This window comes from Oncorhynchus gorbuscha, linkage group LG03 (assembly GCF_021184085.1).
Source record: "Oncorhynchus gorbuscha isolate QuinsamMale2020 ecotype Even-year linkage group LG03, OgorEven_v1.0, whole genome shotgun sequence".
NCBI lineage: Eukaryota > Metazoa > Chordata > Actinopteri > Salmoniformes > Salmonidae > Oncorhynchus > Oncorhynchus gorbuscha.
Genome location: NC_060175.1, coordinates 6854599 through 6872796, shown reverse-complemented (window position 1 = coordinate 6872796; position 18198 = coordinate 6854599). Strand labels below are relative to the sequence as shown.

Below are 18198 nucleotides of genomic sequence, written 5' to 3'. Positions count from 1 at the left end.
ACACAAACAAATACTGTCACCTATAGGCGAGGTAAACAACAAAAACACAAACAAATACTGTCACCTATAGGTGAGGTAAACAACAAAAACACAAACAAATACTGTCACCTATAGGCGAGGTAAACAACAAAAACACAAACAAATACTGTCACCTATAGGTGAGGTAAACAACAAAAACACAAACAAATACTGTCACCTATAGGTGAGGTAAACAACAAAAACACAAACAAATACTGTCACCTATAGGCGAGGTAAACAACAAAAACACAAACAAATACTGTCACCTATAGGAGGTAAACAACAAAAACACAAACAAATACTGTCACCTATAGGAGGTAAACAACAAAAACACAAATACTGTCACCTATAGGAGGTAAACAACAAAAACACAAATACTGTCACCTATAGGCGAGGTAAACAACAAAAACACAAACACTGTCACCTATAGGCGAGGTAAACAACAAACAAAACACTCCCTTCATAACATCACTTTGCATTTCCTGAATAATTTATTTTACCTTTATTTAACCAGGCAAGTCAGTTAAGAACAAATTCTTATTTTCAATGACGGCCTAGGTACAGTGGGTTAACTGCCTGTACAGGGGCAGAAAGACAGATTTGTACCTTGTCAGCTCGGGGGTTTGAACTTGCAACCTTCCGGTTACTAGTCCAACGCTCTAACCACTAGGTTACCCTGCCGCCCCAAATAAATGATATCATTGAGAAACTAGAAAGTAATTTTCCATGGAACAAAATGTTCCAGACTTGCTTCAGCTGGACAAAAGTATTCTCATGCTAGTCCAAGAAATGTAGAATCAATTTCAGTTATTGATTGCTGTCACAAGTCCCATTAATGACCCATTCATACAGAATTACTATCCAGAAATACGACTTGAGACATTTCTCACTTTTATTGATATTGGTCATCAATAAATCTCAAACAATATTACATACATTAGACAATTGTGATAGAAAAATTAGGGAAAAAAACAAAAACAAGTTTAATTATATTAATATGATAAAACTACTTAATTAAAAGGAGTTCACTTGATTGTGACATCATCAGTAGTTACTGTTTGATTGACAGCTCCACTGATCGCTTCCATGGTGATTGACACATCACAAATCGATTGGACAAGTCGCAAAATTCCGCTAACTTCTGCAAAAATTCCCTGGGTTTTCATCAAAATCCTGGCTGGATTTCCTAGTTATTCCATTGTAATTCCAGGAATATTCCAAACAAGGATTTCTGGAAAACAGGCAGATTTGAGGAAAGTTAACAGGAATATTCAAAATCTACCGCTCACCTTCAGAAGAGAAAGATATATATTTTACAATCTGGACGTTTAACTCAGTACTCTAGTGGTCTTGGGGGAAAATACAATCAGATCAGTTACTGATAAAACAATTCCTCTTAAAAAAAAAAAAAAAACAGGCAATAATATGTTTAGGGTTTGAATGAATCTCAAAAGTGCTTCCTTGATTCCTCACATCCTTTCCTCCCAGAAACAAAAGCAGGAGACAGGATGCGAAGAAGGACTTTTGAAGAGTATCCTGTGATTATTAAATCAAATGGAACGGCTCACAAAGGGGATAGTTTTACAGACACGGTTGCATCCAAAATGATCAGCTTAACCAGAATCCTTAAGATCAAAACAAAACAAATATATTGACCAATGAGGGTCCTAATCAAATCAACAGTAGAGCCAGTAGACTGGCAGCAGAAGAAGAGGTTGGAATCATCCCCAATGGCACCATATTCCTTATTTAGTGCACTACTATCAACCAGAGCCACCAGTCAAATGTAGTGCACTAAATAGGGAATAGGGTGCCATTTCAGACCCTGACTGGCTATCCACCGTACTGACAGGTAGCCAACCCAGACCAGAATCAACCCCTAGTGTACATATAAGAGGATTGGATAGGGGTCAGCAATATGGCAAAAATGGATCCTTTATTTATACAGGGTTGCCTCATTGAAACACAAACATGTATTTTGAAAAAGAGAAGTGTTTAATAAAAAACACCCACCAGAAGGCAAGGTGATGCTGCTATCATACTGTGTGTGGACCTCAACTGACAAACTGTTTCAGATCTACTTAAGAGTCTAGGGTGGAGGAGCTAGGAATTGATTCTAGACCAGGCCGTAGCTAGCTAGTTGTCCTTGGTTTAAAATGTAAGCCCCCACTACCCAGATCCTAGCCTGGGTACCCTAGCCTGGGTACTAGTCTGTTTCTGCCTTTGTTCCACTCCTCCATGCTAAACATATAGCATATGACAGAGGACAAGGAGTAGAATGTCAGCAGAATCGGACCGGCACCCAGTACTACTAGAAACCCATCTCTGTGGCACTTCAAGCGCTTGAGGCCCGGTTCTAAGAAAGCGCTGGTGGCCTATCTGTTGTTCTAGAACTACATGATGATGCGCGGTTCAGGCACTGAGTCGGTGATGGACTTGTGAGGAAGCACGTTGGCACCGTTGAGGTAGAGCTCGTCGTTCACAATAACATCCTCCCCGAGGACAGTCACATTCTCCATACGCACCTGAGAGACAGAGAGGGGGGGGGGGGAAGAGACAGAGAGGGGGGGAGAGAGACAGAGAGGGGGGGAAAGAGACAGAGGGGGGGGAAAGAGACAGAGAGGGGGAGAGAGACAGAGGGGGGGGGAAAGAGACAGAGAGGGGGGAAAGAGACAGAGAGGGGGGAAAGAGACAGAGAGGGGGAAAGAGACAGAGAGGGGGGAAAGAGACAGAGGGGGGGAAGACAGGGGGGGGAAGACAGAGGGGGGGAGACAGGGGGGGAGACAGAGGGGGAGACAGAGGGGGGAGACAGAGAGGGGGGACAGACAGGGGGGGGGGACAGAGGGGGGGGAGACAGAGGGGGGAGCCAAGAGAGAAGACAGAGGGGGGGAAGACAGAGAGGGGGGAAGACAGAGAGGGGGGAAGACAGAGGGGGGAAGACAGAGGGGGGGGGGAGACAGAGGGGGGAGACAGAAGACAGGGGGGAGACAGAGGGGGGAGGGGGGGGAGACAGAGAGGGGGGGAAGACAGAGAGGGGGGAGGGGAAGACAGAGAGGGGGGGAAGACAGAGAGGGGGGACAGAGAGGGGGGGAGACAGAGAGGGGGAGACAGAGAGGGGGGGGAAGAGTTAAAGAGAGCTCGATAAAGCCCTAGGACACATACTGTATACATGTGAAATAGACATTTTTTTCAAAAACGTTATTTCAAATGTTTGAGCTGATGTGCGTTTGATGATTTTGGCTTGGCGTTTGGGACTAATCATTGCTCACAGACCTCGGTCACACACACACCGGACATTATGTGAAATACTTTCAGAGAGGGAAAAGAGCACACAGTCAGGGACAGATATGATCACGACAGGGAGAAACCCAACAAATATTTTGTTAGTGTCGCTGGATATTTTCTCCTAGATCGAAACAGACCCTGAGTCACACAGGCTGCGTTTATACAGGCCGCCCAGATTCAGCTGTTATGCAAACAATTGGCTGAAGGATCAGAATTGGGCTGCCTGTGTAAAACGCAGCCATACTGTGTTTACGTGTAGTATATTGGAAAGTATGACTTGGAAATGTGTAGTCTTTTGGGACAATTCCGTTGTGTCATATCCTGTGTACCAGACCAACGGAATCAAGCACACCAAGTATTGGTGATGTCACACCTCCATATTACTCAGGCAGGGTTGTGTGTCACCATCAGTGGAGTTAATGAAGCAGCCCCCCCCCCACAGCTATTCTATTAATATACACGAATGTTCAAAATAAAATGTCCTTGTTTTTGAAAGAAAATAAAAACTTTGTCCATTAAAATAACATCAAATTGATCAGACATACAGTGTAGACATTGTTAATGTTGTAAATGACTATTGGAAATGGCTGATTTTTTATGGAATATCTACATAGGCATCTACATAGGCATATCTATATAGGTGTACAGAGGCCCATTATCAGCAACCATCACTCCTGTGTTCCAATGGCACATTGTGTTAGTTAATACAAGTTTATCATTTTAAAAAGCATAATTGATCATTAGAAAACACTTTTTGCAATTATGTTGGCACAGCTGAAAACTGTTGTTCTGATTAAAGAAGCAATAAAACTGGCCTTTTTTAGACTAGTTGAGTATCTGGAGCATCAGCATTTGTGGGTTCGATTACTGGGTCAAAATGGCCAGAAACAAAGAACTTTCTTCTGAAACTTGTCACTCTATTCTTGTTCTGAGAAATGAAGACTATTCCATGCGAGAAATTGCCAAGAAACTGAAGATCTCAAACAACGCTGTGTACTACTCCCTTCACAGTCCTCTACTCTTAAAAATAATATCTCTGTGGTATTATTACACAGATATAACTATATTCAACAGGGTCTAATCACCCACTGTGTGTGTGTGTGTGTCTCCTCTCTAATCACCCACTGTGTGTGTGTGTGTCTCCTCTCTAATCACCCACTGTGTGTGTGTGTGTGTCTCCTCTCTAATCACCCACTGTGTGTGTGTGTGTGTCTCCTCTCTAATCACCCACTGTGTGTGTGTGTGTGTCTCCTCTCTAATCACCCACTGTGTGTGTGTGTGTGTCTCCTCTCTAATCACCCACTGTGTGTGTGTGTGTGTGTGTGTGTGTGTGTGTGTGTGTGTCTCCTCTCTAATCACCCACTGTGTGTGTGTGTGTCTCCTCTCTAATCACCCACTGTGTGTGTGTGTGTGTGTCTCCTCTCTAATCACCCACTGTGTGTGTGTGTGTGTGTCTCCTCTCTAATCACCCACTGTGTGTGTGTGTGTCTCCTCTCTAATCACCACTGTGTGTGTGTGTGTGTGTCTCCTCTCTAATCACCCACTGTGTGTGTGTGTGTGTGTCTCCTCTCTAATCACCCACTGTGTGTGTGTGTGTGTCTCCTCTCTAATCACCCACTGTGTGTGTGTGTGTGTGTGTGTGTGTGTGTGTGTGTCTCCTCTCTAATCACCCACTGTGTGTGTGTGTGTGTGTGTCTCCTCTCTAATCACCCACTGTGTGTGTGTGTGTGTGTCTCCTCACCCACTGTCCTACTGAGGAACTCCACCCTACGATGCAGGACTCGAGCCAAGAGTGTGATCTGACCCTTGACCCCTTCAGTACCGTACACCTTTTAATCCTGACCCCGTCCTCCAGCACCACCCCCGCCCCGATGGTCACGTTGGGCCCGATGGTGCAGTTCTCCCCGATCTGGGCTGTAGGATCCTGGGCCAGAACACAGAGCAATGCCAGGTTAGAATATGGCATGTACATGTAAAGCTGATCTTGGATCAGGTCCATTTTGTTCATATACTCGTATTCATTATGGATCTAAAGGCTAAACTGATCCTAGATCAGCACACCGATGACAAAGAGCCTGGTTATATCTGATCTTCTGACGAGGCTCCCTCTGGTGGGATGTGTCTGTAACTGCAGGAACATACCACATGTGTAACTTATTTAAACAGTAATTGATGGAATGGACTAAAATCCTACACCCGGTGAATGTCTATATTTTGTGGCTTAGTCCAGACACAAACCCTAGGACCTCATGGCCTGAAAAGTGTCAGCTAAATGAAGGAGCCACCGCCAAGCCGATCAGAGGGCAGCTAAATGGAGCCACCACCAAGCCAATCAGAGGGCAGCTAAATGGAGCCACCACCAAGCCACTCAGAGGGCAGCTAAATGGAGCCGCCACCAAGCCAATCAGAGGGCAGCTAAATGGAGCCGCCACCAAGCCAATCAGAGGGCAGCTAAATGGAGCCGCCACCAAGCCAATCAGAGGGCAGCTAAATGGAGGGGCCGCCACCAAGCCAATCAGAGGGCAGCTAAATGGAGCCACCACCAAGCCAATCAGAGGGCAGCTAAATGGAGCCGCCACCAAGCCAATCAGAGGGCAGCTAAATGGAGGGGCCGCCACCAAGCCAATCAGAGGGCAGCTAAATGGAGGGGCCGCCACCAAGCCAATCAGAGGGCAGCTAAATGAAGGAGCCGCCACCAAGCCAATCAGAGGGCAGCTAAATGGAGGAGCCGCCACCAAGCCAATCAGAGGGCAGCTAAATGGAGGAGCCGCCACCAAGCCAATCAGAGGGCAGCTAAATGGAGCCGCCACCAAGCCAATCAGAGGGCAGCTAAATGGAGCCGCCACCAAGCCAATCAGAGGGCAGCTAAATGGAGCCGCCACCAAGCCAATCAGAGGGCAGCTAAATGGAGCCGCCACCAAGCCAATCAGAGGGCAGCTAAATGGAGGAGCCGCCACCAAGCCAATCAGAGGGCAGCTAAATGGAGGAGCCGCCGCCAAGCCAATCAGAGGGCAGCTAAATGGAGGAGCCGCCGCCAAGCCAATCAGAGGGCAGCTAAATGGAGGAGCCGCCACCAAGCCAATCAGAGGGCAGCTAAATGGAGGAGCCGCCGCCAAGCCAATCAGAGGGCTACTGCTAATGTTTTTTTCAGATCTGCCTGCCTTGTTGAAAGGAGTTATATGATCCGGTGTCAGACTGGTTGACTCACCACCAGCACGTTACCCAGGAACCCAGGCCCAGTCTTCAGTCTGTCAGGTGTGTGTTGTCGTACAGACTGCAGGTACATACACATCCCCGTCAGGAAGTCCTTAGGCTGACCAATGTCCATCCAGAACCCTTGTAGCTCCATTGCGTAGAGATGGTTCTCCTCAGCCATGAAGGGGAAGATCTCTTTCTCAATAGAGGTGGGCCTGAGCTGGAAGAATACAGAGTGTAAAAAACAAAACAAACATGAACACCTGCTCTTTCCATGACAGACTGGCCTGAAAAATACAAAACAAACAAAACAAAAATGAACACCTGCTCTTTCCATGACAAAACAAACATAACACCTGACTGGGCCAGATTAAAGTTATGGTCCCCTACTGATGTCCCGTGTTGATGTCAAAGAAGGATTTTTAAGCCTTGAGACATGGATTGTGTATGTGGTACCATTCCAAGGGTGAATGGGCAAAACAAAAGATTTAAAGTGCCTTTGAATGGGTTACGGTAGGTGCCAGGCGCACCGGTTTGAGTGTTTCAAGAACTGCAACGCTGCTGGGATTTTAACGCTAAACAGTCTCCCGTGTGTATCAAGAATGGTCCACCACCCAAAGGACATCCAGCAAACTAGACACAACTGTGGGGAAACATTGGAGTCAACAAGGGGCCAGCATCTCGGTGGAACGCTTTCAACACCTTGTAGAGTCCATGCCCCGACGAATCGAGGCGCTTCTCATGTCTTGTACACACAGTGTACGTACCACAATCCACTTTAGCACACCATTTTATCCAACGTGACTTACAGTACAGTGAGTGGACACATTTTCAGAACATCGGCTTAAGGTTACTAAATAGACTCTTAATAGACTCTTAATAGACTCTTAATAGACTCTTAATAGACTCTTAATAGACTCTTAATAGACTCTTAATAGACTCTTAAGACTCTTAATAGACTCTTAATAGACTCTTAATAGACTCTTAATAGACTCTTAAGACTCTTAAGACTCTTAATAGACTCTTAATAGACTCTTAATAGACTCTTAATAGACTCTTAATAGACTCTTAATAGACTCTTAATAGACTCTTAATAGACTCTTAATAGACTCTTAATAGACTCTTAATAGACTCTTAATAGACTCTTAATAGACTCTAAATCCATGAAGAAAAAAAATGTTTTTCTTTACTAGCTGTGTTGAAACATCATATTTTGTGATAAATCCATGAAGAAAAAAAATGTTTTTCTTTACTAGCTGTGTTGAAACATCATATTTTGTGATAAAACGAAGAGGTTTCACATCCGCACTAACCTTGATCCTCTTGAGCATGGTTGGGCTAAAGATGTACATCCCAGCGTTGATCTTGTTGGAGACGAACACCTGGGGTTTCTCCACAAATCGGTGGATGCGTCCGCTCTCTACCTCGTACATCACCACGCCATACTTCGACGGCTCCTCTACCTTCGTCACCTAGGAACAGACACGGTCACCAGCGCTCGTTTGAGACGGACTACATTGCAGTCTACCAATCCCCTTGCATCACCAATAACTCAGGTCTCGTCTTGCTCAAGCTGATCCCCTGAAACAGTTTGACAGTGTTAATTGGCCTGCTCTAACAGCAGAGGTCCCTTGCCTCTAAGCACTCCTGATAAGTTTATAAGCAACGTGGTAGTATTTCCACCTTGCCATCCGATAGGCTGGGTGGTATTTTTCACCATGTGGCTTAAACCCAGCCAATTCTCTCAGATCTACAGGAGTATCTAGGGTGTAGGAGCTACAGGGCCAACAGTAGCAGTTCCACTTACCACAATGGTCCCCTCTCTGCCGTGATGCTTGTGGAACTTTAACATGTCCTCGAAGGGGAAGTCACAGATAACGTCACTGTTGAGGACGAAGAATGGCTCGTCGTTGTCCGTTAGCAGCTCTCTGGCCAGAGCAAGAGGACCGGCTGGGGGGGACGACGACAAGATAAAACACACTCTGAGTTAACAATTCTATTAACTTTGTTAAATATCCATAAGCATAAAGGACCAAAACTGGAGGTGTACAACTCAATACTATTCAATCAACTTGATTTTTATGCCAATGAAAAGATCTATTGCTGCTGGGTTGAAAATGGCCATATTTATTTATTTATTTAACCTTTTTTGATAAGAAAAATCAAGTCAATTGATCAATAATATAATAATTATTTTAGCAAAAAAGGTTAATTTTTTTATTTATAATCTGTAGAAATTATGAGAATAGAAAGATTCAGAACTTGTGAAAGATAACAGCACAGTTGAAAAATATATGGCAAACAGAAATCCAATATGGATGGTGTTATGAGACAGATGGGAGGAGTTGAGCGGAGCTGAAGGATGGGATTGGATGGTGTTATGAGACAGATGGGAGGAGTTGAGCGGAGCTGAAGGATGGGATTGGATGGTGTTATGAGACAGATGGGAGGAGTTGAGCGGAGCTGAAGGATGGGATTGGATGGTGTTATGAGACAGATGGGAGGAGTTGAGCGGAGCTGAAGGATGGGATTGGATGGTGTTATGAGACAGATGGGAGGAGTTGAACGGAGCTGAAGGATGGGATTGGATGGTGTTATGAGACAGATGGGAGGAGTTGAACGGAGCTGAAGGATGGGATTGGATGGTGTTATGAGACAGATGGGAGGAGTTGAACGGAGCTGAAGGATGGGATTGGATGGTGTTATGAGACAGATGGGAGGAGTTGAGCGGAGCTGAAGGATGGGATTGGATGGTGTTATGAGACAGATGGGAGGAGTTGAGCGGAGCTGAAGGATGGGATTGGATGGTGTTATGAGACAGATGGGAGGAGTTGAGCGGAGCTGAAGGATGGGATTGGATGGTGTTATGAGACAGATGGGAGGAGTTGAACGGAGCTGAAGGATGGGATTGGATGGTGTTATGAGACAGATGGGAGGAGTTGAACGAACGAGCTGAAGGATGGGATTGGATGGTGTTATGAGACAGATGGGAGGAGTTGAACGGAGCTGAAGGATGGGATTGGATGGTGTTATGAGACAGATGGGAGGAGTTGAGCGGAGCTGAAGGATGGGATTGGATGGTGTTATGAGACAGATGGGAGGAGTTGAGCGGAGCTGAAGGATGGGATTGGATGGTGTTATGAGACAGATGGGAGGAGTTGAACGGAGCTGAATGATGGGATTGGATGGTGTTATGAGACAGATGGGAGGAGTTGAACGGAGCTGAAGGATGGGATTGGATGGTGTTATGAGACAGATGGGAGGAGTTGAACGGAGCTGAAGGATGGGATTGGATGGTGTTATGAGACAGATGGGAGGAGTTGAGTGGAGCTGAATGATGGGATTGGATGGTGTTATGAGACAGATGGGAGGAGTTGAACGGAGCTGAAGGATGGGATTGGATGGTGTTATGAGATAGATGGGAGGAGTTGAGCGGAGCTGAAGGATGGGATTGGATGGTGTTATGAGACAGATGGGAGGAGTTGAGTGGAGCTGAATGTTAGGAACAACAACAACTAACAACAAGATACCTCATGTAAAACAGTCTGTCCATAAAACATATATTGGTTCATTACTTTTGTGAAAGAAATAGATAGGAGAGGTTGAAGTTAGAGGACGGACAGGAGTAAAAAAATAAATAACAAAACTATTGTGAAATAGACTGGGCCCATAAAATCTATAAGCAGGAAGTAGAAGCCTAAGAGTTTTTGTTCACTAGTTAACTCCAATTAGGGGAGGTAGGGTTAGAAAGTAATAAAGGAAAATATTGTTTTTTTTTTAATTGTGTGTGTGTGAATATATATATATATATATATATATATATATATATTTATGCAAAAAAAATGTATGGGGGATTGGAAGTGAAGCAGACAATTATATTGATGGAAGCTACAATCTATCTGCAATATTAAAGCTGATCTACCCCCCCCCCCAAAAAAAACCAAATGATTAAAATAAGACACCGCGCCGACAGCAAGCGAACGGCCCTGTACTATGCACACAGACAAACGGTCTGGGGAGATTTCTCCCTAACTTGTAGGAGCAGACTGATGACTGCATACGCCCCAGTTGATCAGCAGGTTGTACCTGTTCCAAGTGGCTCCTTCTCATGTGACAGGGAGATTCTAATACCGAGCTGTAAAACAGAAAACAGTACGTGTGTTAAGTGCTTAGTAATTTGTTTAGACAAAAAGCTCCAATACATACATTGACAATAGGGAGAAAAAAAGCCTTACCCTCTCTTCCTGAACCCTCATCTCTCGCTCCAACAGATCAGACATGTAACTGACAGCCAGGATCACATGGTTAACTCCAGCCTGTCGACAGTCAGACACAGAATAAACAAAGTACACATTCCTTTCCTGGATACAAAACGTTTCATTATGTTGGGTGTACACTGTACTGGAGTAGGTAGGCGCGGCCATTTACACTGCACTGGAGTAGGTAGGCGCGGCCATTTACACTGCACTGGAGTAGGTAGGCGCGGCCATTTACACTGCACTGGAGTAGGTAGGCGCGGCCATTTACACTGTACTGGAGTAGGTAGGCGCGGCCATTTACACTGCACTGGAGTAGGTAGGCGCGGCCATTTACACTGCACTGGAGTAGGTAGGCGCGGCCATTTACACTGTACTGGAGTAGGTAGGCGCGGCCATTTACACTGCACTGGAGTAGGTAGGCGCGGCCATTTACACTGCACTGGAGTAGGTAGGCGCGGCCATTTACACTGCACTGGAGTAGGTAGGCGCGGCCATTTACACTGCACTGGAGTAGGTAGGCGCGGCCATTTACACTGCACTGGAGTAGGTAGGCGCGGCCATTTACACTGCACTGGACAGTTGAAGTCGGAAGTTTACATACACCTTAGCCAAATACATTTCAACTCAGTTTTGCATAATTCCTGACATTTAATCCTAGTAAAAAAATCCCCTGTCTTAGGTCAGTTAAGATCATCACTTTATTTTAAAAATGTGAAATGTCAGAATAATTAGTAGAGAGAATGATTTATTTCAGATTTTACTTTCATCACAATCTCAGTGGGTCAGAACTGTAGATGCTAACAAATACTAATTTAGTGTATTGCCTTTAAATTGTTTTACTTGGGTCAAACGTTTCAGGTAGCCTTCCACAAGCTTCCCAAAATAAGTTGGGTGAATTTTGACCCATTCCTCTTGACAGAGCTGGTGCAATGAGTCAGGTTTGTAGGCCTCCTTGCTCGCACATGCTTTTTCAGTTCTGCCTCCAAATTTTCTTTAGTATTGAAGTCAGGGCTTTGTGATACCAACTCCAATACCTTGATGTTGTCCTCAAGCCATTTTGCCACAACTTTGGAAGTATGCTTGGGGTCATTGTTCATTTGGAAGACCCATTTGCAAACAATCTTTAACTTCCTGACTGATGTCTTGAGATGTTGTCCTTCTGTAGCTCAGTTGGTAGAGCATGGCGCTTGTAACGCCAGGGTAGTGGGTTCGATCCCCGGGACCACCCATACGTAGAATGTATGCACACATGACTGTAAGTCGCTTTGGATAAAAGCGTCTGCTAAATGGCATATATTATTATTATTATATTATGTTGCTTCAATATATCCACAATTTTCCTACCACATGAAGCCATCTATTTTGTGAAGTGTAACAGTCCCTCCTGCAGCAAAGCACCCCCACAAGCATGATGCTGCCACCCCCGTGCTTCACGGTTGGGATGGTGTTCTTCTGCTTGTAAGCCCCTCCCCTTTTCCTCTAAACATAACGATGGTCATTATGGCCAAACAGTTCTATTTTTGTTTCATCAGACGAGAGGACATTTCTCCAAAAAGTACAATCTTTGTCCCCATGTGCAGTTGTAAACCGTAGTCTGTCTTTTTTATGGTGGTTTTGGAGCAGTGGCTTCTTCCTTGCTGAGTGGCCTTTCAGGTTATGTCGATATAGGACCCGTTTGACTGTGGATATAGATACTTTTGCACCCGTTTCCTCCAGCATCTTCACAAGGTCCTTTGCGGTTGTTCTGGGATTGATTTGCACTTTTCGCACCAAAGTACATTCATCTCTAGGAGACAGACAGAACGAGTCTACTTCCTGAGTGGTATGACGGCTGCATGGTCCCATGGTGTTTATACTTGCGTACTATTGTTTGTACAGATGAATGTGGTACCTTCAGGCATTTGGAAATAGCTCCCAAGGATGAATCAGACTTGTGGAGGTCTACAATTATTGTTTTCTGAAGTCTTAGCTGATTTCTTTTGATTTTCACATGATGTCAAGCAAAGAAGCACTGAGTTTGAATGTAGGCCTTGAAATACATCCACAGATACACCTCCAATTGACTCACATAATGTCAATTAACCTATCAGAAGCTTCTAAAGCCATGATCATTTTCTGGAATTTTCCAAGCTGTTTAAAGGCACAGGCAATTTAGTGTATGTAAACTTCTGACCCACTGGAATTGTGATACAGTAAATTATAAGTGAAATAATCTGTAGGGAAACAATTGTTGGAAAAATTACTTGTGTCATGCACAAAGTAGATGTCCTAACCGACTTGTGTCATGCACGAAGTAGATGTCCTAACCGACTTGTGTCATGTACAAAGTAGATGTCCTAACCAACTTGCCAAAACTATAGTTTGTTAAAAAGACATTTGTGAAGTTGTTGAAAAACAAGTTTTAATGACTCAAACCTAAGTGCATGTAAACTTCTGACTTCAACTGTACATATCAAATCAAATGTATTTATAAAGCCCTTCTTACATCAGCTGATATCTCAAAGTGCCGTACAGAAACCCAGACACAGCCATTTACACTGTACTGGAGTAGGTAGGTACGGTCACTATACATGTGAATGTTACAGATTTATAATCTACCAGATAGAGCATGGATTTATGATCTATGAATGTACATGATGGCAGGTTGTACGACTCACTAGTCAGCCTTGAGCTCCAACAGCAGCCAGAGCAATAGACTCACTAGTCAGCCTTGAGCTCCAACAGCAGCCAGAGCAATAGACTCACTAGTCAGCCTTGAGCTCCAACAGCAGTCAGAGCAATAGACTCACTAGACAGCCTTGAGAAGCAATTCTACCAGGTCTTGTTTAAACTACTAACAAAATAGCACTCCAGCTTGTTGTCAATGAGGTGTTCTCCGATGTTCAATTGTGTAAACAATTCCTTTTTTTTTAAACTTCAATTTAGTTTAAAACATTTGATAATACATTGACATTCTGTCCTTGTGCATACTGTATCTACACTACGCATGTGAATGTTACAGTAAATAGATTACACATCAATGATAAATTAATATTCACAATGACAGGTTGTTGGAGTTACTAACCTTGACCAGGGCTTCAACTTGATGCAGAAGGATGGGTTTGTTGGCAAACTCCACCAGTGGTTTAGGCACACTGAGGGTTAAAGGCCTGAGTCGAGTCCCATAGCCACCGACTAGGATCAGAGCTTTCATCTTGGCCCAGTACGAGATGGGGTCATCAATGGGTTAAAGAGATCAGGATGGCCGCGAGCATCAAGTCCTGGGAGATTGAGGTTATAGTGGAGCCTAGATACAATAATAAAAAAACGTGTGACATGAGTGAATCCTCCATGACTGTACTAGAACAGTCATACACATGCAACATTGGATTCAGAGGTGTAGCTGTAAAGAAGTGTGTTCAGAAACCATTGCTGTTTAGATTGAAATATAATGACCGAACCATGGCTGAGAATGTGTAATCGTTGGTTTACCCCTTAACAGTTATATTTATAACAGTCTAGTTGAGCAAGTGTTGACAGTGTCACGGGCGGTCACCCTCCTTCACTCCCCTAGTAAGCGATTGTCCTTGATGGTACAATGTAAATAACCTTACAACATACTAGAAACCATGTATTGTTCCTGAATACACCCCAGCCAGCTAACTACGTGCACCTTTTGCCTTCCTCAGTCCTAGTAGCAAGTTAGCTGATTAGCTAACTGGACAAATACACCGTGATAACAACAAAATATGTTCAGCTGATACGAGTAAACAAATCAGTGGTTTCAACTCACAGGAAGCGTATTTAGTTAACTACCCAAGTTAGATAGTTAAGTGGTTAACTAGCTATCGAAGATAGCTAAATGAATGAAATATGAAACCAGCAAATTCAATAACCATCAAGCATCATTTTTTTTGCTGGAGAGTTGAGGAACTTCAAACGAGCTCTTTGAAAAGAAAGAAAAACTATAAATAAACTGTACATCTTTAGTTAGTCAAACTTCATACATCGACCTAGCTAAAAACGTACAGTAAGTAACGTTAGCTTCATAGCCAACAATCGTTAAGTTGGCTAGCTAGCTGGATGGTAAAGCTAAATCAACAACAAAGTACAAAAAGACAAAACTCACTCAAAAAGTGAATAAATCCTTTGCCAAGTTGTTTCTTCAAAAGGTCAAGAAATAGCTAGAAGTGACTATGTATCAATATGACACGTAACCACTAAACAACGTGGTTTTAAATCCTTGAATGACAAGAAACACTTGAAAACATTATTTCCGGGCGGATCAAGACCACAATGCATTTCGCCTACAACTCGTGACGTAAAAAAGGGACGTTGGAATTAAAATATGCACCTTCACATTTGCCATTGGGGCTAAAAAAAAAACAACAACAACATAATTGTGGATATAATATGAATTTATTTAAGCCTATACGAGTGCATAGTATTATCAGGATCTCTAAAATGCGGGTTTTATTTTGCGTTTTATTAGTAACCATAGCCGATAATAGAACGTCTCAAATCCTTGTTTGGCCGCGCCCCTTTGTTTCTTGACCAATCACAGAAAAACAACGTGGCTAGGAAGTGCTGTCAAAATGCCACTTTATTTATTTAGATATATTTCTGTCTTACAATATTTTTATATATGTATATGTATATATATATATATTCACTTATATATATAAGTGAATGGACATGATAACTAACATCGAAAATCATCTGGATAACATAAAGTTGCTCCAATATGTGAGTAAACGACAGTGATTGGGAACCCCAAAATGGCACAACACAAGACAGGTGCTCAACTGTCATAAAGGGCGCGTTGTGTTAACATAGAGAGAGGCCCAACTATCCCTCCAGGACGTGGCATTGTTTCGCTCACCTAGCAAGGAATTTTTTCGTGTGGAGGTCAATGAGAGCGTCGAATTTGGTCAACAACAAAAATGAATGGCTTACTTGCTACGTGAGGTTTATTTGATCGAATAGAAGTGTCATGCTTAAGTTGTTACGAGTGTATTGATATATATGTAGGATACTTAACATCCTGGCAACTTTGAGAAAAAAAACTATTTATATCGGAGTTGTCTTGATGTATATGCATATTCATGTCATGAGGCGTGTAGTGTAGCATCTCTCTCCATTGAATACAGGCGGCTGACGTCAACAACCCTCATCGAATATTCAAAAAGTGATTACAATAATGGAATGTATTTAATTTTTTATTAAACAAGGCAAGTCAGTTAAGAATAAATTATTATTTACAATGACGGCGACTATCCACCAATCCAAAGGAAGGATTGGTGGGAGCAAGACAGCCCACCGTGCTGCTTTGTGGACAACGACTCTCATTCGTAGAGTGGAGTATAGAGCCCCACAGTGGAAGTGTCATAATACCCATAAAACCTAGCGGTCAAACAGGGACATTTTTCCACCATTCATTTTTCACAAAGGGGATTTTAGAGGGCTGTGTTGTGTAGACTTACTGCTCCAGTCTCAACTGTTCTGACTGTGGCTATGAAACCTGTCCCAGACCTGCTGTTTTTCAATTCTCTAGAGACAGCAGGAGCGGTAGAGATACTCTGAATGATCGGCTATGAAAAGCCAACTGACATTTACTCCTGAGGTGCTGACCTGTTGCACCCTCGACAACCACTGTGATTATTATTATTTGACCCTGCTGGTCATCTATGAACATTTAAACAGTTTGGCCATGTTCTGTTATAATCTCCAACCGGCACAGCCAGAAGAGGACTGGCCACCCCTCATAGCCTAGTTCCTCTCTAGGTTTCTTCCTAGGTTTTGGCCTTTCTATGGAGTTTTCCTAGCCATCGTGCTTCTACACCTGCATTGCTTGCTGTTTGGGGTTTTAAGCTGGGTTTCTGTACAGCACTTTGTGACATCAGCTGATGTAAGAAGGGCTTTATAGATAAATTTGATTGAAATAAACATGTTTCCAACTACCATATCACATCCTCACAAACTGAAATCATATGTGTGTGGATTGCACAATCAATTAGTGAGCGAGAGCCTCATATTTCCCATTCGTTTGTATATCCACTGCTAGCTAACATGAATACAACGTTTGTTCCTGTTTCAGTCACGTCTTTGGTCACGTTTGGGTGGGTCAAACAAAAACAACCTAATGATTGGTTGACAATAGAACCTCCCACAATCCAGGCGATGGCTTCAGGATGAAGTTGGTGAAGAGCCACTGCAGAAACGTGCAGTCGACTTTTGTAAAATTAATGCAATCTACAATTTTTATCCTCATAAAGCAAAACACTTTCAAATCAAATCAAATATGATTTTTCACATATGCCGAATACAAAATGTTTAGACCTTACCGTGAAATGCTTACTTACAAGCCCTTAACGAACAATGCAGTTAAGAAAAAATAAGTTTAAAAAATATTTACATTAAAAAAATCAAGTTTAAAAAGTAACACAAAATAATAACGAGGCTATATATACAGGGGAAAGTAATCCGCTTGAACGTGATTTCCAAGTTGCCAGATGTTTTGAACTAAGTGGTGAGCCGTAGTAAGCAATCTGGTTTTGTTTTCGAGATGATCGATCTCCGTCGAGGGAGGAGCTGGTTTTTATCATTTATTTATTTTGAACACATTTCCGTTCGTTGGCTATGTCAATTTTTCTCAAAATACTTACTTTTATGTTTTCTAGCTGGACAGGCTTAGCTCTAGCTCTGCTGATCACGTCTGCCAAATCACGTTATCCGTATCTAAGGTAGCAGACAGCTGGTGATACCCGACAAAGTCATGTTAGGATATATGAGTTACTTTTAGAGCTTTTGTGCCGAACCCGCTGCAGGGTTTCAGGTGCCACGTTTATGGTCATGTCACAGCAGTGTCTAGGAGGGAGATTCCAAGATGTGGGAAGAGTGCAGGAGGGCATGGGACAAAGGGATGTGTAGTTTCGGTGGAAAAAGTTATCCGTGTCAACTGTAGGGGTGCCTATGTTGCTGGGGATCAGAGGTGTCCGGTGCGAGAGAGGCAGGTTGAGGTGGCCAGGCTCAGAATAGCACAGAATGTGTCGTATGCTGAGACGCTGAAGAAAGCAGAGGATGGATCCCTGTGAGTAGTTGATCTGTGCCAGTGCAGTGGGATAGGCCAACCAGAGTCATAAAGACTCTACAAAACATTATAAACACCTGCTCTTATGATCCCTCACAAGTTAAATCCACTTCAATCAGTGTATATGAAGGGGAGGAGACAGGCTACAGAATGATTTTTAAGCCTTGAGACAATAGAGATATGCATTGTGTCTGTGGTGCCATTCAGAGGGTGAACGGGCAAGACAAATTAATTAAGTGCCTTTGAACAGGGTATGGTAGTAGGTGCCAGGCATACCGGTTTGCGATATAACAAAGTATTGAGATAAACTTTTGTTATTGACCAAATACTTATTTTCCACCATAATTTGCAAATAAATTCATTAAAAATCCT

The 18198-nt window shown here is 43.3% G+C and overlaps 1 protein-coding gene across 1 annotated transcript; it reads right to left on the bottom strand.

Moving 5' to 3' along the window:
* Positions 1 to 896: 896 nt before the first annotated feature.
* On the bottom strand, positions 897 to 15033 carry gmppb (GDP-mannose pyrophosphorylase B). The gene is made up of 9 exons (XM_046338879.1): positions 14866 to 15033; positions 13822 to 14043; positions 10734 to 10814; positions 10585 to 10633; positions 8306 to 8448; positions 7812 to 7970; positions 6512 to 6718; positions 5045 to 5227; positions 897 to 2543 (listed from the first exon to the last, which is right to left on the bottom strand). Exons 2-9 carry the CDS (start codon positions 13948 to 13950, stop codon positions 2412 to 2414), a joined length of 1083 nt encoding a protein of 360 aa, XP_046194835.1. The 5' UTR covers positions 13951 to 14043; positions 14866 to 15033; the 3' UTR covers positions 897 to 2411.
* Between the last annotated feature and the right edge of the window lie 3165 nt (positions 15034 to 18198).

Excerpts from the sequence above, each read along its gene's own strand:
- gmppb (XM_046338879.1), bottom strand. The coding sequence starts at position 13,950 with ATGAAAGCTCTGATCCTAGTCGGTGGCTATGGGACTCGACTCAGGCCT. Across the intron at positions 7,971-8,305 it reads GCAGAGAGGGGACCATTGTG|GTGACGAAGGTAGAGGAGCC; the intron begins GTAAGTGGAACT and ends GTCTGTTCCTAG. Across the intron at positions 2,544-5,044 it reads GTTCCTCAGTAGGACAGTGG|GTGCGTATGGAGAATGTGAC; the intron begins GTGAGGAGACAC and ends TCTGTCTCTCAG.